At 41.5% G+C, this 21,971-nt stretch overlaps 1 protein-coding gene across 2 annotated transcripts; it reads left to right on the top strand.

The window, feature by feature from the left end:
• Positions 1–112: 112 nt before the first annotated feature.
• Positions 113–21,413, top strand: MAN1B1 (mannosidase alpha class 1B member 1). 2 transcript variants are annotated; one of them, XM_061353006.1, is made up of 13 exons: positions 113–183; positions 3,360–3,468; positions 4,431–4,567; positions 5,354–5,514; positions 7,507–7,616; positions 8,913–9,098; positions 11,269–11,417; positions 12,030–12,218; positions 13,405–13,595; positions 15,414–15,534; positions 17,933–18,130; positions 18,502–18,633; positions 19,530–21,413. In XM_061353006.1, the coding sequence occupies exons 1-13, from the start codon at positions 115–117 to the stop codon at positions 19,731–19,733; spliced, it is 1,956 nt and encodes a 651-aa protein (XP_061208990.1). In that variant the 5' UTR covers positions 113–114; the 3' UTR covers positions 19,734–21,413. The 2 variants fall into 2 exon arrangements, with proteins under 2 accessions (XP_061208990.1, XP_061208989.1); XM_061353005.1 differs by lacking the exon at positions 113–183 and adding an exon at positions 1,163–1,343.
• Positions 21,414–21,971: the final 558 nt, after the last annotated feature.

Here is a 21,971-nt window from a genome sequence, read left to right as displayed (position 1 = left end):
ATGTCTCTGGGGTTCTCACTGGTGAGTGATAATGACATTAGACAGCTCTTCTCTGTCTTTTCAGAATCAATAGTTGTTTGGGGTTTTCCTTTGCTGTGCAGGAGGAGCTATGGAATGGAGCTGATCCTCTTATCAGGGTGCAGTGTCCGGTGCTGTGGCCTTACTGGAGCAAGGTCCCCCAAGGTGGGTGGGTGCTACCCCTTCCTGAGCATGACCAGTTAAGATGCTACTGGAGAGGGTCCAGCAGAGACCAATAAGGATGATTGAGGTTCTCATCAGGATCTTCTCATCTCTCCAATGATAAGAGATTGTGGGAGCTGGGACTGTTTATCCTAGAGAAGAGCAGGCTGAGGGGATCCCATCAGTGCAGCTCAGTATCTCAAAGGAGGGTGCCAGCAGGATGGTGCCAGACTCTTTCCAGTGGTGCCCAGTGACAGGATGAGGAGCAATGGCCAATAAACTAAAACATGAGAAGTGTCACCTCACCATGAGGAAGAACTTTCCTTTGAGGGTGGCAGAGCCCTGGCACAGGCTGCCCAAGGGGGGTTGTGGAGTCTCCCTCTCTGGAGCCATCCCAAACCCACCATGGACACGTTCCTGTGTGACCTGCTCTGGGTGGCCCTGCCTTGGCAAGGGGTTGCACTGGGTGATCTCCAGAGGTCCCTTCAACCCTAATGGTTCTGGGATTCTGTGGCTAATGGGAGTGTAGAGGCCCTTCTCCGGTCAAGTTGTTTTCTCTGAAGACCTTCCACATGCACATTTCCATTTATGTTTCTTTCATGCCAGTATTACTGTGACTGGTCTCTACATTATAGTCTCACAACACGGAGGAAAAGCGAGGGGCTCCCAGCCTCTCCTTACATCCCATTTCCTGCGCAGGCAGCTCAAGTCCCGCTGGGCAGGGCCCTCCCAGTGAGACGGGTGAAGTGAGGGACAGCGAGCGGAAAGAGCAAGAGCCGTTCCCCCCCCAAACAGCACCTGCCCTCGGCCCGAAAGCGGGGCCCGTGCCAGGGTATCCGGTGGCTCCGCAGGAACTGGCACCAGCCCAACTCCCGCGTCCCTTTCCCCGCGGCTGCCGCTGCCATAGAATCCCGGAAGTGCTCCCGGCCTAGAGCGGCGCCCGGAAGCGGCCGGGAGGAGGCGCGGTGATGGCGGCTGGCGCGAGGGGCGGTGGGCGGGCAGGCTGCGGGCCCTGAGGCGCCGCCATGTATTCGGCTGCTGCCGCCGCCGCCTCTCCGCCTCGCCGGGACTTCATTTCCGTCACCCTCAGCCCGGAGCAGGCGGCGGTGGAGACTGGCGGCTACAACAACAGCAAGGCCTGGAGGCGGCGCTCCTGCTGGCGGGTGAGGGCGGGACCCGCGCCCTGAGAGGGGCCCGGCCTGGCGCGGGTGGAGGGCGGCAGGGTGGTGGTGGGTACCCCCGGCTGGGTGCAGGGGGGAGCAATGGGGAAGTTGGGCTGGGGACGGGGGGGTGCTGAGGGAGCGGAAGGTCGAGAGTGTCCCTGCCGCTGGGCTGTGTGTGGAGGGTCCTGGCTTGGCCCCGCCCTCCCCGTTCCGAGTCGGGTATGGGGCCAGAGCTGTGGGCGCTTGACGATGGGGATGCCCTGGTCTTTGGGGAGGGCGGCCCGTGGCGAGGGCCCTGCTCTCGGTAGTGCTGGGTGGCAGCTCCGTGCCTGGCTGGGGTTTGTGGGGCACAGGTTGAGTGAGGGTGCTCGAAGTCACAGCTTCAGTTTTTGCAAGAGAGCTGGCAGGACAACACGGTGTGTGTTTGAGGGGAATCCTGCCGTCTGCTAGGGGGCATTTGAGAGGCAACACTGTACTCTCCGGGCACGGGCAGAGTGGGGAGATGTGGTCTCGGTGCCTTTGCTCCCCGTTTTAGGGCTTGAAGCCCTGTCCTCTTCCCTGGGAGAATAAAGGAGATGGTTCTGCTTTCTGTGGGAAGACTTGAGTGTGAGGAGATAGCAAAGCTCCAGCAAAGCTGTATGGAAGTGACCTTCTTGCCACTTGGGGGTGAGAGTTGGGCAGGCAGCTTTACCACAGTGGGAGTCCTGGGCTGGAGAGGCAGGGTGGGAAAATGTGAGTCAAAAGGACAAGATAACCCTTCCTTTTATCCTTATTCCATGTTGGCAAAAAAGGTGAGATGGTGGTAAATACTCTCATGTATTTTTGCCTCATTCCTACCCACCCCAAGACACCATAGTCAATGCCTCTTTTCATATCCTGCCTTGAAGAAATAGGGCTGCTGGGTTTCAAGCATCCTTCTGCAACTGGGAGATGATGCTATGGTTTGCCATGCAGGTAGAGATGAAGGTGCAGGAGTGGGATCAGCATCTTGCTGATGGGTGCATAGGGCACTGTTTACAGGGTTACTGTACTGCTGGCACTGTGGGAGGACATCAGGAAATGTGAGCTGTGGGGCTTGGCAATGTGAGTACATGGACAGTTCTTCACTGAGGACTATGGGAAGTGCTATGGGGTGTAGAGTGATTCGTAGGGAACTGCAGGTTGTTCCCAAGTGTAGTGTTGGACTGAATCACACTCTGTTTATGCCAGAACCAGTAATTACAGGTGAAATGCTTCTCTGGGGAATATTGATAAGACTGTTAGAAAACTAACAAAATGGTAATTTAGCAGTTAAACATTAATTCCGATTGCTCTCTTTCTCTAAATGGAGGAAACTTTTCTATTAGGCTAATGTAGCATTTGCTGTCTGACTTTTAGTGATTTTATTGTATATACTTCAGTTTGAAAACACATTTTTGCCCAGGACTAAACTTGAAAACATTGTGGTTTTGTCTTGTCAGTTTTTCTGTTGGCTTATTTCATTTTCATGTTGTGACTTTGACAGTTCCGTTTGTGTCTGTCAGAGGCAGGAGGCCTGACTCTTCTTGTCCTGCGACTGGTACATGCCTGTTGCGAGTCTTTCTTTGCTGCAGTAACGTTTTTAGGTTCTGTACCACTTTCTCCTGTTTCTTATTTTGCATGTGTGTTCTGCAGCCAGAGGGAGGAAAGAGGCTTTTGGCTTGTTTCCCGTGACACCTGGGCAGATGCACAGGTCAGGCAGCGGAGGTTGCAGTGGAACTCAGCACACTGGGTGATGCTCTCTGGGAGCCTCAACGTTTGGCAGTCTCTGAAGTTCTTGCAGCAAGTGGCTCTGATGTTTCTCTGAGCCTGCTGTGCTGTATGCTAGCATGTTATATTTTTGTTTTCTCTTATCATCGAAGAAAATAAGCAGTGGATGTCTGCAGTTGGAAGTAGAGGGTAAAATTAAACCTACTCAGTTTTGTGTTTATTTTTGACTAAGTAGGATTTTTATGCCATATTAAGTATTCTTCCTCTTACTTATTTTCCCTCCTAAAGAAATGGAAGCAGCTGTCTCGACTGCAGCGGAGCGTAATCCTCTTCCTGTTTGCCTTCTTGGCAGTCTGTGGTGTCATTTCATACACAAGCATGGGGGAACCATGGAAAAGTAGGTGTCCTGTATAGCTTGGAATTACGGAATGCCATGCTCTATTTAAAAGACTGTTGTAGTTCTTATCACTAGTTTTTTATTTTTATTGACAATGACTGCCTGTATCAATTAAAGTGCAGGACTTTATGTTTGGATGACTGGTTTCTACTTAATCAGAAATACTCTTTATCTGCCCTTTCATGGTTTATCTTGACTAGAGTAATGTCTTGTTTTAGTTGGTGAAGATTTGGAGGATGGGGATGGTTTTTTTTACATTTGTGTGTAGATATTGGTAACCCAAGTCTAAACAGTAGAATAAGATCGTAGAATCATAGAATGGTTTGGGTTGGAAAGGACCTTAAGATCATCTAGTTTTAACCCCCCTGCCTTGGGCAGGAACACCTCACCATGTCACCCAAGGCTCTGTCAAACCTTTCCTAGAACACTGCCAGGGATGGAGCATTCACAGCTTCCTTGGGCAGTCCATTCCAGTGCCTCACCACCCTTACAGTAAAGACTTCTTCCTTATATCTAACCTAAACTTCCCCTGTTTAAGTTTGAACTCATTACCCCTTGTCTGATCACTACAATCCCTAATGAAGAGTCCCTCCCCAACATCTTTGTAGGCCCAAGATAATCCTCTCTTGGCTTTGAATGTACATCAGATTAGAAATTCCAAGCTTTTCTACAATACAAAGGCGCATTTACCTTTGATACTCTTTTACTGCCTGTATTGAGAAGCTAAACCAACAGCAGTTAATAAAAAGCGTGTGCCTTTTAGCATCCCCCTTGTATATTAGGGAGAGTGTTAATACCAGCAGACACTTTGTATCTAACAATTAGTGTGTGTCATTCAGTGTTCTGTGAATGGAAAGACTTTTTGGATGTGCATGTAGTATGTGAATGCAGAAAGCTGTTGTGAATTTCTGGCCAGAGCCTAAACTATCGATTCCTTGTGCTGAGCAGTTTTGTGTGTTTAGGTATAACAAGCAAATCGTCGGACGATCAGAATTCAGAACCAGAAATTCCTGGATTAAAGCTGGCAAATCCAGCTGTTCTACCAGCACCCCAGAAAGCAGATGCCAACCTTGGAGACTACCCAGAGCTTTCACCACAGGTACTATGAGAAGAAATGAGTTTTATAAAGCTGCCAAAGAGTTTGTGAAAGCTGTAAATAGTGCTTGGTTCCAACAGCTGTTGAGGAGAAAGGAGTTACAACTTGTCTAAAAAAAAAGTCTGCTGTGAGTGTAATGCTTTCCATTCAGGAAGGCCTTTGGTATAGTATTTCTTGGCTTTACCTTTTTTATTTAAGTGTTCACTACACTATTTCTCAATCATTGATATGTGTAGGAGAGCCAGGACTTCAGGTCACAGTGACCTCTTACTTGAGGCTTCTTTCCTGCTATGATTAATTTGTTTGGACTTGGATGTCAGTGAGGAGCCTAAACAGAGTTGTGCCTGAATATGAGACATAGGATACAGTGTCACACTGAACTGGAACAGCTTTTCTGGTAGCCTGAAAAATAGCAACAAATAGAACAGATGTTACAGGTTTTGGAGGGTTACATTTGTGGGGGGTGCGATGGGAAGTAAACATGAACTAACTGTGGATTAGTGGAGTAGAGGACTCATGGTTAATGTAGAGCATAGCAGCAGAGGTAGTTTAAAAGTAAATTATCAGTGTAAACTTAACTGGATAATTTTACCACAGGTTTAGAACAAACAAAACCCCAAGGTCTTTAATGTACCTTCCATTCAGGGCAGAACTTGCGTGCTGATACTATATCAAAATCAGATTTATCCGAAGTTATGTTTGACACTGGAATGCTGTTGATTTGTGGTTTGAAATTTCACCATCTCTGTAACATAACAAGCAAAATATTTTTTTTCTTCATTTTGTCAGAAGCCGCCAAAACCTCCCCATGTTCGGCGTGGTCCTTCCAATCTCCAGATCAAGTCAGCACGGAAGGATGTGAGGCTGAATACCCGACATGGCAGCAGCAGGGTTGTAGAAGAGCTGGTTCAGGCCGATAAAGAAGAGAAAACAGAGAAATCTGTTATCAGGTAAAAATGTTTCCAGCAGGCTACAATGTTCTCCCTCCTCACCCCCACTCAGATCCATTGGCTATTAGAGTGAAAATTGTAAGAGCTTTTTGTTGCCTGGAGTTGATTTCTTTCCTGGAGAGGGACTTTTTACAAGGGTAGTGACAGGACAAGTGGGAATAGCTTTAGACTGAGAGAGGGGAGACTGAGATAAGATCTCAGTAAGAAGTTCTTCCCTGTGAGGGTGCTGAGGCACTGGCACAGGGTGCCCAGAGAAGCTGTGGCTGCCCCATCCCTGGCAGTGTTCAAGGCCAGGTTGGACACAGGGACTTGGAGCAAGCTGCTCTATTGGAAGGTGTCCCTGCCTGTGGCAGGGGATTGGAACTGGATGAGCTTTAATGTCCCTTCCTACCCAAACCAGTCTGTGAGTCAGTGATTCTATGGTATTTGTTCTCAGGTCTGGCCTGACAGCTGTTGATACTGCTAGGCTGATATATGTAATTTTGATGAACATGCAGCTTTTCTGGTTTTACTGTTTGAACCACAGAGGTGCAGGTGATTTGGAGCTCTACAAGACTGTATTTCTAATGCACTTGGATACTCCTAATGCTTAGGAGAATTCTCAGTGACTCTAGGTTTCTGACATTTGTTTTGTTGTAAATATTAATGAACCATTGTCAGTCCATTAATACTCACAGGTGTCTGTGTCCTGGGCCAGACTTGGACAATTACACCGGTGTCAGTGCTTCTTAAGGGTATGATGCCACTAAGCACTTGGGCTTAAGCCAAAGTTCAACTGGCAGAAGCTGTACATGTGTATGTAGTTGTATGCATGTAGCTGTACATGTAGGCTTACTCCTTTCTTACAGAATATTAAGTTCAGAGACCCTTTATGCATATACAGTAATATCTTTTACAGAGGGTCTATGATGCCATATTATATTTACACAAAATTATTCCCCAGGATATTATTGATCTAAATCTATTGATTTGAGAATAACTGAAGGGATGTATCTTGGATATAGAGAAGATTATTACATGTTCAGCAGAATTTCTCAAGATTTGGAACACTAGGCTTGGTTTTTTATTATATTTGTGTTCTTTTCAGCACTGGCACAGCTGAGCTGATCATAGCATTAGAACCATGCCTACATCAGCATTTTGGCTGCTGGTGTCTGAAACCTCCCAGAATGACTTTGTTTTATTCCTGTAGCGTAAGCAGAAACTTATGAGCTAAGCTCATAGAGTTAAATGGCAGTCAACAAGAAAACTTAGGAGAGCAATGAAAGCATAGTGAAGACTAGCTACAAATTTCAAGGATGAAAGTGAGAAATGAAATGATATGATTTATGTAAGTCATAAGGTGTGCTGACAGTAAACAACAAACTTCAGAGGTCCTGTAAGCCTGGCTCCCTTAGGAGGTGTATTATGAACTCAAAGGCAACACACCTGTATATTAAACAGCAAGGTTGAGATAGTTTCAGCTTGGTACGAATTTGACTTGGCTTGAAGTCGATTCTGAAAGACTTTCCCTTCAGGAGATTCTTAATATAACACTGTAAGAACTGATACACGCATCTGTGGTGGTAGGGAAAGCTGTGAACCCCTTGGTAGTAAAGCAGGTGCTTTAAGTGGCTTGTCCTTTGTGCTTATTCATGATTTTTTTATGATGATCATTTTTGTGGTACCATTTAGTGTTTGTGCTTTTAATACACCATTCTCAAGCGTTTTAATTCTTTTTAGAAGTACTTTATTAAGTTCCATTGCCAAGATATTTAATGGAATTCCAAGAACTTGTAAAATTTCTTAATCCAGTAAAATTGATGCAAATTTTCTCTGAACTGAAAAATTATCTAGTGGACAACATGGATTTCGTATCATGAATCAAAATAACTAACTCCTGTTTTATCAAAGTATTGTGAGAAAAAGGAAATGCAGAAATAAGTCCCATTAATTTGCATGACTTTTCTGGTATCAGATTAAGTCTTTAATTATAATCTCTTGGATTTGCAGCTGGAGAGGAGCAGTGATAGAACCTGACCAAAGCACTGAACCTCCTTCTAGTAAAAAAAAGGAATCAGAGAAACCTTCATCTGTGGAAGCTGAAGACCAGAAGGAACCAGGTAAACAGTACAGTTAATTATACCTTTATATCTGTTCACTTTTATGGTTGAAGTTGTGCCATTCCTCCCCACATAAATCTGCTGTATTTATTTATTTTAACTAAAGGAAACAAAAAGTGTAGGAGAGATGATTTACCCCAAACAGCCAAGCCTTTCAGTATCCATATTCCACCATGACAGCCTTCACTCTCACTCACCTTCAGAATTTGAAAATAATTTTAGTGACAAATCTTTGAAACATAGCCTCTGGGAGGAAGCAGACATTCCCATCTTTTACCCAGGGAAAGATACTCTGAAGAGAGAGAGCTTGAAGGGTCCAGCTGCCTTTTTCAGCAGTGGTTTCCTTTTGTTCAAATACAGGGAAAGTGACTTCCTCCCTGAATCAAACTGTAAGTAGTTTTAGCGCTTAACAGAAGGCTGTAGAAGCTGGTTTTGCAGTTGCTGTCCTGTGGAGTAAAGAGCCTGTTGTTCTGTTTTCTGGGTTCAGGCAGGGAAGTTCTGATATGATAAATACAGCCTGTTATATATTTGACTCTTGCTAGCAGAAGATGTAAGGGATTAGTTATGCTGCTTGGTGTTTCCCACTCTACACAAACTTTATCGTTTTTGAAAATTTCAGCTAGTAGGCTTGAAGTTTTTCATGGTGGATGTTTAAGATGAGCTCAACTTCATGGCATGTTGCAAGCAAAAATTTCAGTGGAACCATGGAAAAAAGACATGGCTTTACCCAAGATGGAAAATGTAAATTTTCCTTCTTTTTTGCATTAAATGAAAAACACAAGAGAAATCATTTTGTATAAGTGATTTTAAATTTAGCAGAAAGCAATGAATAAGACAGGGAAGCTGAAGCAAAACTGCTAGGTGGTAAATTAGCTGAGGATTGTTTTGTTAAGCATAGGTATCTAGCAGTTGAATTACAGGTGATCTAAGCAATCTTAATTCCAGTATTTCCTGACTTTCAAGTCTTTGAGCTTTATTGACACTTACCTAACAACTCTGCTTGTGATTATTTTAATGTTTTTATTTGTAAAAGTGACTTTTTTTGGCCAGGGAAAGATATTGGTTTCCAACTGGCTGAATTGCTGAGCAGAAACACTGATTACTCCACAGAAGAAAGGCTGTACTGGAAAGAATAACATGAGGATAGCTTTTCCATTACACTGATCACTGAGTTTGGAAGAAAGTTTATTTTGGGTAGAATGCAGCAAAATGGTGTCCAGTATAGCTCCATAACTATGTATAGCTGCATAACTCCCCTGCAGAAGTCTTGAACAAGCTGCTATTTCCCTTTTGCAGTGCCCATAAATGACCGTCAGATGGCTGTGATAGAAGCATTCCGCCATGCATGGAAAGGATATAAGGAATTTGCCTGGGGCCATGATGAGCTGAAGCCTTTGTCCAAGTCCTACAACGAGTGGTTTGGACTTGGGCTTACCTTAATAGACGCCTTGGATACCATGTGGATTTTAGGCTTAAAAGAAGGTAGCTATTTCTTTTTCCTCCATATTTTCCCCTCCAAAAGAATTCTGTATTTTCTGTTCAGGTAGTACAGTTCTGAGTTCTGAGGGTAACATTTATTATGTGTGGCCAATGAATTTAGTTTTCCTGTGAGGGTAAATACACACATATATAGAAGTATAAAAATAAATTCCCTCCCCCCAACAACTATATTATAGGACACCATTTTTCTTGGAATAGCATTTTGAACCAGAAAAGAAAATATTTCACTGTTGCATTTTAGCAGGGGCTATATCTGCTAGAAACTGAGGAACATTTTAATAAGCCTCGTGATTTTTTGCTTCTCTACTAAGATTCTAGTGCTGTCCTTGTTCCCTTCAGTCTTGAGTAGCTCTGTAAGCTCCTAGGTTGTGTTTTATCACACCTAATATCAGTATTTCATGCCTGGATTTAAGAAAGCTGTTTCTGTAAGGAATCAAAGGATGGAGAAGGGGGTGTTCAGTACCTCCTTCCAGAACTGTTCTGCTCTCTGTGGTTTTTTCACGCTTATTCTGGAAGTGGTGATGTTTGAAGACTTTCAAACCTATTTTAAAAACTTAGTAAAAGGTGCTGCAATTCTTTTGCAAAAAAGTTGCTTAATCAGTAGTTCAGAGGGTTTTTTTGTTGTTGGCTGGTTGGGTGTTTTTCTTGGGTTGGTTGTTTTAATGTGGTGCAGGGTTGGTTTTTTTTTTAGTGGTAATTTAAAAGTTTCTGGAAGTGCATTATTTAACTTTGGTAGATGGCCACCTCTGTCAGCTTGTATTGATCATGCAGTTTCTTGTGTCGGGATAGGAAGAACAGAGCTGCTCACAAGGGGACAATAATAAGACAAAATTTTCATGGTTCTGTCTCTCTTAACTTTGAAGTTTGTGTAAAATGTTCAATCAAATGAAAACTCCATATTATGTGTCTGCAGCTGTAGTCCTGAGCAGCCTATCTTAAAGTTTCACTACACTGACAGTGGGCTGCTCTTTGTTTTTCCTCATAAAAATCTAATGATTAACTGCATAGAGCTTTTAAAATAAATTATTAGTAATTTAGGTGTGTTGAAAATGAGTTCTTGGTGAAGGCTTCTTCATATTTTATAGCAGTTATTCTTATGATTGCCTTAGAGAGCTCCTGGGATTCTTCTGAATAACAAATGCTATATAGATGAAAGTTAATCTTTCTTATAAGCTGGTAAATGTTGATGTTTGTGTGAAAGAGGAACTTATATTTTCTGTTGTACTACTGGATAGTGCTGGCATCTGACAGTGGTTTCTGCTGTGGTTCTCAGTGGACCAACATCCAGTATTTACCCAACATCCAAGACATCTTTTTCTCATGGGGACACAGAGGCATCTTTTTGCTTTGGAGTTAAGCTCCTATGGAATGCTTTCCATTTCTGGGAAGCTGGTGATTATTCTGCAGCTGCTCACAAGTAGGAGTTCCTGGAAGGTGTGAGAGTTTGAGATAGCTTAGTCTTCACAGTTACGAGGTGTGAGCCAACTCATCTGTGCCATGGAGCTCAATAATCACTGAGTGGTGCTGCTGCTAAACTGACTGTTGAGTCTAAAATGGGTTGTTTTGTCTTTTTTACATTCCTTTTTGAATTCGTAGCATGGTAAGCAACTCTTTCTGTTTCTGCAGAAAAACTTGCAGACTGTTGGGATTATAGGGGTTAAGTTCTGAAGCAGGAGGCAGGCTCCCCAGGACATGGCTAGACTAAAGGCAGTAAGGGCTCTTAAGTGAAAATGTTATCTGTTACCTTGGTAGGTAACAGCTTTTGTTTAAAAAGGTTTAATTAAAAAGTTCATAAGGCTGTTGTGGAAGTATAATGAATTCTTTTGACAACTCAAATGGACAAACTTGGGCAATGTCATTTTCTGGACTATTTTAGTAAAGAATTCCTCAATTTCTTCTTTTTTTAGACTACTAGGAACTCTTTATTTTCCTAGGTATTTCTGTGTTTGCATATGTCATGTATACTGAGTAAGAATTAAACCAATGGTAGTAAAACTCCTCCTAGCATGTGCTCTTCATTTTAGTTTTCCATCTAAAATTATGATCACTCTAAATAGATATAAGTAACTGTCATGGATATGTGGAGTACTGATACCTCTAGTGTCTGGAACATGCCAGAGGTTCATAACTGAACTACTTTTATACTTTGCAGAGTTTGAAGAAGCAAGAAAATGGGTAGCAAACAATTTAGTATTTGATAAAAATGTGGATGTGAACCTTTTTGAGAGCACCATTCGTATCCTGGGGGGCTTGCTGAGCACCTACCATCTCTCCGGAGATAGCCTCTTCCTGGAAAAAGCTGTGAGTGACTAGTTTTACAAGTGGGACTGGATTATGTATTCCACATTGGACAAAGTTGAGGAAGTATTCATCAACAAGCTAAATGTTGCTCTTTTTTGACAGTTTCATATTTAAAGTGGTGGGGAAGGGATTTACCATTATTCTTTTAAGCCTGTGCTTCTTTTTGTCTCTGGATAACTTCAGATCTGTGCTGTATCAGGTACTCTTATATGTCTGTTCTTCTGCTGATGAAGAGCTGAGCATAATAAGGTTGATAAAACATAAAAAGAAATAAATGGCAAAGAGTAATAGTTGTCATTTGTCACCTTTTCTATGTGCCTTAAGAGCATCAGTCACCTCTTTAGATTGCCTAGGTGAAGTTGACTTCAAAATACTTCACATTGCGCAGGGATTGCAGACTCAGATGAGGCATGGTAGAAACAAGGTAGAAAGTCTGTAGTCGTTATTATGAGGAAATCCATGACGTTTTTAATTCTTGGCTTTCTTGTACCATATAAAACTAAGCTGCTGTTCTCTCTTTTTTTGTTCTGCTTGGTGAAAGCAAATCTAAAGGTGTGTGTGTGTGTATTTGTTCATTTGTTGTTTTGTCCTGCTTATTTTGGTTTTCTTTAGAAAGACATTGGAAACAGGCTTATGCCAGCATTCAAGACCCCCTCCAAGATACCATATTCTGATGTCAACATTGGCCGGGGCACTGCACATCCGCCTCGCTGGACATCTGACAGCACTGTGGCAGAGGTGACTAGTATTCAGCTGGAGTTTAGGGAGCTCTCTCGTCTCACTGGCGATCAGAAATTCCAGGTATGGAAGAATCAGTTGATGTTTTTCTCTTTTTCCACCTCTCTACAGCTCCACCACTGACTCTCCGTCAATACACATGGTCTCTGTAGTCTCTAAGTGATAAATGAGTTGTGAAACTCTAGATGAGGGAAGGAAAAGAATCAGTGAATTTCCAATTATTGTCTTAAATATTAAAAAAGGATTAGTGGAGGTAAATACTTTTTCTCCTCAGAAACAGATTTTGATTTACAAAAAAAACCCCAAAACACCAACCAACCAACCAACCACCAACAAAACCCAAACCAACTACAACAACAAAACAAACAGCAAACTCAGACCACAACAAAATGAGAGCAGATGCCATCCTTCCCCTCTCGCAGCCCCCCAGTTTTTTCTCATTGACATTTTTGTTTAACACTAGGTTGTCAGATTTTGAGAAAATAGGTTCCCCTGAGCAGGGGACTGTTAAAATTCTTTTTTTAAGATGTTAGAGTCCTGTGAGCCATTTCTTGATGTCATTATCTAAATACCAAGAACAAAACCATAGTGTTGCTATCCAGAGAAGTTAGATGTGTCTCACGAGGTAAAGGTCTGACAGCAGGTCACAGTATAATGAAAAGTTAGTTGAAATAAAAATAATTCCAGAGAAAACAATATTTTCCAATCTTCTTTTGTTTGGCTAAATTGTTTTATTGTTTTAAACTCTATCCACAGCTCAAGTTTTGAAGACTGCAGTTATTTAAGGGAATTTTAGCTATTGTTTGTTTCATGTAGCTGTTACTTTAGCTGGACTTCTATTTTGCAAATATGAGTAAGTCACATCAGAGTCCTTTGCCATAGTACTGGCTTTCAAGTGGGCTTATTTGATGGAAAGGAAATAGTTTAATTATTTCAGAGTACTTAAGTGTACCCAGAACTTCATGATTTGAAAGTCAGAAAGTTTTAAATCCTGTATATAATATATTGCATAAAATCCTGTATATAATATATTGCGTAAAACCCTGTATATAATATATTGCATAAAACCCTGTATATAATATATTGCATAAAATCCTGTATATAATATATTGCATAAGCTGAACTTGAGGTCCCTGATGGTAATTTGAGGAAGAATAGTTAAAGGTTTGTTATTGGCCTGAAGTTACAAGCCACAGTTTTGTGCCTCATTTATACCTGTAATTCATATTTTCTGTTTTCTTTCTTTTAGAAAGCTGTAGATGAGGTGATGAAGCATGTTCACACCCTCTCAGGGAAAAATGATGGACTAGTGCCTATGTTCATAAACACCAACAGCGGGCAGTTCACTCACTTGGGTGTGTATACTCTGGGAGCCAGAGCTGACAGCTACTATGAGTATTTGCTCAAGCAGTGGATTCAGGGTGGGAAAAAAGAAAATGAGTAAGTTCTTTCTGCTTCTCATATTGGTGTGAGAATTGTATGTGCTGTAAAACATTGTCATAGTTTGCTACTTAAAGAAAAATAATTCGTGTGCCCAACAGTCAACTGCAAATATCCTTGTTTTTAAAAGCAAGCTAAAAGCAAGCAAGAAGAACCTGTGGTAGCTTGGTGAGAGTTAGGCTTAGTCACAGAACTTCTCCTCAGCAAATGTTTCTTCACGTTAGATGTGAGGAGTGTTACATAGAGGAGAATTAAGTCTTTGCAGAGAATAGACACTTCTGAAATACTGATGGTACTTAATTTCACCAGCCATGTGTTTCCCCTTGGTCTGTCAGGGAAAGGTGTCTTACAAGATGGTTGAGGTGGGAAATATAATCCATAAGGAAAAACTTCCCTTCAGAAGAAGAGAAGTCTGAAGTTTGATGTTTGTGTAAACTTTGCTTTAGGTCTCTTATGTTTCTTTTATCTGCACTGGATAAATGAAAGAAAATGTTTGCAAGGAGCAGAGGAATTAGAGGTATTGGAAAAGGAGGTTTCCTCCGAAACAAGGTAAAAAAAATCCAAGCAGTTTTTGTCTGCTTCTAAGCCAGTTATGTTGGGCTTGTTCACATTGAGGGGTTTCATGCAGTGACACTGTGTCTCTCTGAGGCATTTTCTTTGTATCTGAGCAGGTGCATCTCTACAAAGAAAGCTTGATCACTGCTATTCCCAAGCCATACCTCACTGTAAACAGACCATGGGACCATGAATGATAGCATTTTGTGACTCTCAGTATGGAATTATTCAGGAGGTGTTTTTTTCTACATAAAAATACTCTGAAACAAGGGAAATTTTAATGAAATACTGTGAAACAAAATTTCACAATGATAGTAGTCAAATATTGGGAAAGATTGCTCAAAATTGTTGAATGTCCACCTTTGGATGGAGATACTATTGCATTTCTGGATGGAGAAACTAACAAATTGCTCTGATAAGTCTCAGGCAGTCTGATCTAATTGGATCTGCTTCAGAGCACAGTGTTGAAGTAGAGGCCTCCAAGAGCTCCTTACCTGCTGAGATTTTTCTCTTACTTCAATTACTGTACTTCTAAGTGTTCCTGAAATAAGGTTTGGTTATTGCCTAGAAACATAGTTGGAGATCTGTTTTCTTTGGTGTTTAAATTTTGGGTTTACTTGAAAAGTAAACCAAATATTGCTAGATGGTAGTCATAGGGCAACTAAGATGATTAAGGGAGTGGAGCATCTCCCTTATGAGGAAAGACTGAGGGAGCTGGGTCTCTATAGTTTGGAAAAGAGGAGATTGCGGGGTGACCTTATTAGTGTATATAAATATATAAAGGGGGAGTGTCACGAGGATGGAGCCAGGCTCTTCTCAGTGGCAAACAATGATAGGACAAGGGGCAATGGGTAAAAACTGGAACACAAGAGGTTCCACTTAAACTTGAGAAGAAACTTCTTCTCAGTGAGGGTAACAGAACACTGGAACAGGCTGCCCAGGGAGGTTGTGGAATCTCCTTCTTTGGAGACATTCAAGACCAGCCTGGACACGTTCCTGTGTAACCTTATCTAGGTGTTCCTGCTCCGGCAGGGGGATTGGACTAGATGATCTTTTGAGGTCCCTTCCAATCTCTAACATACTGTGATACTGTGATACCTAATTAATAGCCAGTTGGTGGTGACTTTGAGGGTCTTTTAGGTCAGTTTTCACATTTGGTCAAATATTGTTGTTTAGCCTGAAATAAGAGTCTCCACAAGGATTGTGCTGAACATTATCTGTGATTAAATATGTGAGCCAACTGTGAATGATTTTAATTCACAGGCTGTTGGAAGACTATATGAGAGCCATAGAAGGAGTGAAACAGCATCTTCTTCAGAGATCTCAACCGAAGAAGCTTACTTTTGTAGGAGAACTTGCTCATGGCCATTTCAGTGCCAAGATGGTGAGAAGTACAGCTGCATTTAAAAAACAATAGAAGAAAACAAAAACCACCACCAAAAAAAATCAACAAGGGGATAGGCAAACACAAAGGTTCTGTGCTGTCTTTCCCCCTTCCCTCCTCCATAGATAGACACATATATAGCCAGTGTGATGGCAGTGCTGAGTAACTAGTTTGTAGATACTAATCATCCATGCAAACCAGGGGCCTTTTCTTTGAGTTCTTCTAGTAAGTCAATTTATGTTCCTGTAAGACTGAAAATTTTGGGGCTGGAGTCAAATTTTCTTTCTCTTTTTTTCTGCCTTGGTCATAACATCCCAGTGTCTAAAACTGCTAAGGCAGTGCCTATTGTATGTAGTATTTATTTTCCATAATTAAAAAGTGTACATGGACACTTGCACAGTGGGCTTGTCGTATTCACCTTCAAAAAAGAACAAGGTGATTTAATACTGTGTTACTGATAATTGTGGAGAGTTCTGTCCATGACACTTGTTTCTTTTCCTACATGTAGGATTATTCAGTAAACTGTGTGCTGTTTGCTATAGGAAGAATTGATTGAGCTCAACTTCCTGCTCTTAATTTGTGCAGCCAGTACTCTTTAAAGTGCATTTTATGACCTTTCTGTTAAAGGTCTCATGCAAATGTAAAATCGTGTATGATTTCTTTTGAAGATGAGTGGTGTATTACCAGTGTATGTGTAGCCTTACACGTAGTTTTTCAATACCTGAAGTGATCTTTAGTGAATTCTGTGACCTGTTTGGTTCTTAATGTAGTGATTTTGAGATGTTCAGTTCTGGTTTTCAGCTGGCGTTTCTTGCATCTGAGTTTCATAGGGTCTCTCCAAACCTGCTGTGAGCAAGACTGGAGTCTGGGTTTTGGGGAGAGGGGAGGTCCCCCATCCCAAGATGTGACAGAATTGAATTCTTAGAGTTGGCTTAGGCTCCTGCATGTGTCTGTACACTTGCTTCTGTTCCAGCGAGCCAAAGTGCTGGTATTCAATCAGTGATGGTTTGGTGAAAGTCTTGACAGGTATCTTACCCTGGAAAGGTTGGTGATGTTTGTCTCCTATGTCTGTGCTGACCTTCACCACCCTGATATATTTCCTTGAGAACTGGACAAAGCTTTAGGGTGCTCCTTTTGCACCAGAGTGGTGTTACTATGGTTTTGATTGATGAGAGCTAAGCTTTCATTCTGAATGATACGAATCATTTGAAATTCTGTATGTGACAGGAATCTGCAGTTCTTACATTCCCAATATAAGTTGTGGATTAGCTGCTGAAAGAGGACAGTCAGTTTTGTACTGCAAATTGAATTTTGCTGAAACTGAGTTTTGGTCATTTTATACTATCTGGTTTCTGACATGTTCTTCAGTTGACTTTGGTGATTGAGCTTTCTTGAAAAATGAAGTTAATTTCTGTTGTTTACAAATGTACAATTCTTGGAGTAATACTTCTCTTGCCTTTTGAACAAATAGCTTGCTGTAGCAAGTAAAAACTAAGCAAGAAATGTCCCTTCAGTTCTTTCATTGCTTCTGCTTTGTCTTAAGAAAGCAAGCAGGAATGCTCTTCATGCAGTCTGGTGCCCCTCTTCCATTACATAGACAAAGAGACAAAGATGTTTTGTTCGAGGTGCCTGGAATGTGTGAGATTCAGCTGGCTGTAAACAAGAGTCTAGGAGAGCTGGTTGTGGGGATGGGAGCTAGTAGCATTCCAGTCTCTCTAGAACAGTGGTGTTCTTGCACCTTTGGTGCTCTAGAGGTGTGAGAGGTAATAGCTTTTCATATCCCAAATAACAAAGTTGAAAGAAGGAGGCAAGCTTTCAGATGAAGGTATGCTTGAAAGCTTATCAGTGTTTCCTGGTTTTATCAGTGGATCTGACTGATTTCTGGCAGGTGTTGTCTCTCTTACAGTAATGCTAAGGTGACTATTTGAGAATGAGGAAAACCTTCAGCTGATCTCTTGCCTTTCCCCAAAGCTGTGTTTTCTGATTCCCATCTTTAAGTTTAAAATTAAATGCAAAAGGTCAGTTTGTCCTTCATGATGTCCCTTTAGGTGTCTCTTCTGAATAACCTGTAGGTGATTTTGCTTCATCAGTTGGTACGAGATATGTACTTCTTGTAAACCAAAAGAAAGTCTCTTCCCCCTTACCCTGATCTGGGACCTCTTGTCCAGAAACATAAAAACAGTCTTGTACTTTTCCCAAATTATTGATGTCTTTGGAATAGTGCTTCCTGCCTTGTGCTACATTGCATCAGAGTATTAAAAAGTTACCTTCACGTTCTTGGTACCTGAAGTTGTGTTTTGAAGAAGGTAATGAAGGGGGTAAAAAAGACACATACAAATACCTGTTTGTTATGTATTATTTTTTTTTTTTACTCAATAAAGGTTGTCTTGTCTTGCAGGATCACTTAGTTTGCTTTTTGCCTGGTACTTTGGCATTGGGAGCTCACAATGGACTGACTGCAGATCATATGAAGTTGGCTGAAGCCCTTATAGAAACCTGTTACCAGATGTATGCTCAAGTGGAGACAGGCCTCAGTCCAGAGATTGTACACTTCAATCTTCATGCACAAAAGGGCCACAAAGATGTGGAAATCAAGGTGAACAGATAGCTGGCCTGAACTGTACTTCAGTGGTTCGTCTGTGTCTCTGTTCTGTGGCTGAAACTCCCACCTGGGTATGGGGGATGTGCTTTGATGTAGAGTAGCTTGTTCTTTTGCTGCCTTGCTTTCTGGATGCACCCTAGCCTTTGTCTTTAATTACCCCTGTAGTATATATAGAAGCTGAGGGTATGCATAATAACACTCTTTGGAGTAGATGGATATGGGAATCACTATTTTTCTTCCTGGATAAGTCACAGAATCACAGAATTGTTAGGGTTGGAATGGACCTCTGGAGGTCATCCAGTTCAGCCCCCTTTGAGGAAATTCCACGTCTGAATTGTTCTTGCCATTTTTCTTTCCTCTTGCAGCCTGCAGACAGGCACAACTTACTGCGACCAGAAACTGTGGAAAGCCTTTTTTATATGTACAGATTCACTGGTGATAAGAAATACCAAGACTGGGGCTGGGAAATCTTGCAGAACTTCAATAAATACACACGGGTAAGGCCAGCTTATAATGACCTTGTTCTGTCAGCACTGTGTTTGCTCACTTGCTCTCTAACAAGAACTTTAGTAACCTGCTATCTTTAAACAGTCATTAAAAACCTGCAGGGAAATTAGTAACAACACTCAGAAACTCAGTTCATGAAATGCCTTACTGTTTGAGATACACTACTAGATACATTCAGGGATAGAACTTGCATTAGATTGATTAAAAAGCAAAATGCAGAAGCTGCATGCAGACTACCGAAGTGTCTCTGTGTCCTCTTGGAAGCTGTTAGAACCTCTACTGTGGTCTTTCTTAGAATTAAGAAGCTGGGGGGAACCTGGCTGGATTGAAAAATCATTTGGTTAAAATTGCCACCACCCTGCCCCTCCCCCCACCCCCCCAAAATACTTGCCACAAAATTGTATTAATTCCTTTATAGAGGGGGTTTTGTATTCATTCTGACTACAGTCTTGTGGAGATACAGGCACTCTTACATGCTGTAAAGGGTGGCCTAGATTCCAGTGATATCCATGGTCTGTACTTAAGAAATAGGCATGGTACGTTGGCCAATTCTGATGCAGAAATTGCTTTAGTTATTTCCTGTACATTTGTCCAGATGCTTCAAGGGCATGTATTTTTTCTGATACTTCTTTAAATGAAATATAAATAGACATTTTGTTTCATTTTAACCTCGTGGCGTCTTTCAAAATGTACAGATTTTTTTCAGTAACTGAAGTTTTACATGCAAATGAAAAACAAGCATTGAATGAAAAACAAGCATTGAATGAAAACATGCCAGTCTTAGCACTTATCTTCTCCAAGTGCATCTGGATATTAAGAAATGAAAATAATTTAGATTGTCAAAATATACATTTCTGATATATTTTTTATTTTTTTTTCTGCACAGGTTCCTACAGGTGGTTATACCTCCATTAATAACGTCCAGAATCCCAGTAATCCAGAGCCACGAGATAAAATGGAGAGCTTCTTCCTTGGGGAAACGCTCAAATACATGTTTCTGCTGTTTTCAGATGACATAGACTTAATCAACCTTGACAAATATGTATTTAACACAGAAGCTCATCCACTCCCTATCTGGGTGCCAGCATAGACTGGGTGTCAGTAGACCTTCCAGTGGTGGCATTTTTATCTTCAAGTCACTTTATTATTCAGGGTTTGAGGAGAGATGCTCTATTGCACCTTTTTTGGCTTAAATCAAACAAACAAAACCTTTAGGAAAGCATCTCTGGTTTGAAGAAGTCGTGTCAGTCTTAAATGTAATCTCTGGTTCTCGGATGGACAAGCTGTGCCATACTAGGCTGGTTTTCCTGGTATTAATGATGTGGTTCACAGAATAATGGACCATGAAATGATGGGGTTCTGGTGAACCAGAACTCAACGTCAGTCTTACTAAATGCTCATTAAATATTGGGAATGCAGAGAGTTGTCTGACAGCACAGGCTTGTTCCTGAAGAGAAGGAATAAGCCTACAGGTGTCTGGTTAGTTCTGGATTCACTGAAATACTCGGTTACAGCGCTGTTTCTTCATGAGAACATACAGTGTTTAAGGTGCTAAGTCGGATAAGCCAAGAACTGTGACATTGTCCCAGGTAGAAGCAAAGCTGTCAGTATTGCTACTGACACTGATCTCATTCCGACCATCCCGGCTATGCTGCGTCACGTTGGAGGAAGCAGCAGCAAAGCGTCTGTTGGACAGCATCTTAGTTTTATAGAGCACTTTGGTTGAAATGAATGATGGAAGAGAATTTGCTGCTGCTTTGGTTCAAAGTGGTATATAATTTTGTAGAGCTATTGCAGTTTTTTAACTTATCTGCAGGAATGCAGGAGATAATGTGAAACACAAGTGAAACTACACGTGCGTTTTATATATTATTTGCATCAGTTAGACTCAGGTATTCTGACTGAAAGCTGCTTTCTGAGGTTGGGCACTGGGAAAGCTTGTTGAGCACATTAGGTATAATTCTAAGTCAGCTTTCTTCTGTCCCTTCCTGTTCAGATACTGCATTGTAAGGTGTTTGACAAAAAACAAGCTTACAAGTATACAGCAGAGTTCATGTTATTCATCATTTTTGGACTGTGGAGAAATTCTCAAGGTTTTTTGGTTTGTTTTTGGTGGGGTTTTTTTTTCCTTGGGAGTACTTGGGTAGAAGTTTTTTTCATAAGTAGTATTAAAAACAGACAGTCCAAGTGTATGACAACAGTTCCTGAACCCAATAGAATCTGTGAAATCTGTTCAGCTGCTTGAAGCAAAGCAGATCCATTTTTTTTAAGAATCTTATGGGAGCCCTGGGATCTTTCATTTTTATATGTGCAAATAGATTTTACACGATGAATTTGGAAATCAGCTTTCTGTAGTGCTTTTCCTGTAGGTTTTGTAGCTACTTGGACAGTCCTGTATTCACAGATAAGGTCTCAGAATCATGCTTATTTCTTTTCGAGGTTGCTCTCATCAAAATGTCCTTTCTGCTCACTTTAATGGGAGAAGCATGAGGAATGCAGGTTGTGGTGGTGAGGTACATTCCCTCTAAATCTAGGGCTGCTAAAGGAGCTAATGAAATTTGACTCTAACGGTTGATTTTTCTGTGTATTTGGTAGTATTTTTAACCTTTGATTTTTAAAGTAAGACGCATTTTTAGTTGTTTTATGCTTATCAGTTCTGTTTGCTGGGGTCAGAAGTTACCCTTGGGACCACTGTTTAAGTCTTATAAAGAATATTTATCATTCCATGTACTAATGATGGCTTATGGAAATGAAGAAATGCTAAAAATTATTTAAATGCACCTTTTTCTGTTGTCAGAGGGACCTTGGAATTTGCAAGACATGACAAGTGTGTGCAGAATGTTAATGTTGCTCCAGTTCACATGCCGCCAGTAACCCTGGAGATCAGTTTCTCATGTGTGCACTGGAGTCCAGTAGCTGTAGCCTTTGTTCGCATAAGTGATTTGCTCCGAAAACTTTTGTTTTCCTTTGGTGTAATAGCGAAGAAGGAAAATGCTGTTGAAAGATGGGAGGAACACCTTCAGTGTTTCTGTTTGTGGTTCTGAGGAGCTGAGCTTTGGCTAAAAGCTGGAGGCTCAAAACTGACGATTAAAAAACAAAATAAATAAAAACATAGAAAGTTAAACCCCTGCTCAGTGAGTCCAGCCCCTGCTGACCGGTGCTGCTTGGCCTGTGCCTTCCATTGGAGCTAGTCCTGAACTCAGACTCAATGACTCTGCTGTGGATTGTAACACTTGCAGAGTTTGGTGTTTCACCTTCAGAGCAGCGCTACTGTCTTAGAAAGTGGACTACGTACAGATGCTCACCAAAACCCTTCAGTTGTTGAAGT

The sequence above is a fragment of the Neopsephotus bourkii genome, unplaced genomic scaffold (genome assembly GCF_033783945.1).
Source record: "Neopsephotus bourkii isolate Nb327-2 ecotype Australia unplaced genomic scaffold, CSIRO-AGI_Nbou_v1 NB_659, whole genome shotgun sequence".
NCBI classification, from domain to species: Eukaryota; Metazoa; Chordata; class Aves; order Psittaciformes; family Psittacidae; genus Neopsephotus; species Neopsephotus bourkii.
This window is presented reverse-complemented; position numbering and strand designations above follow the sequence as displayed.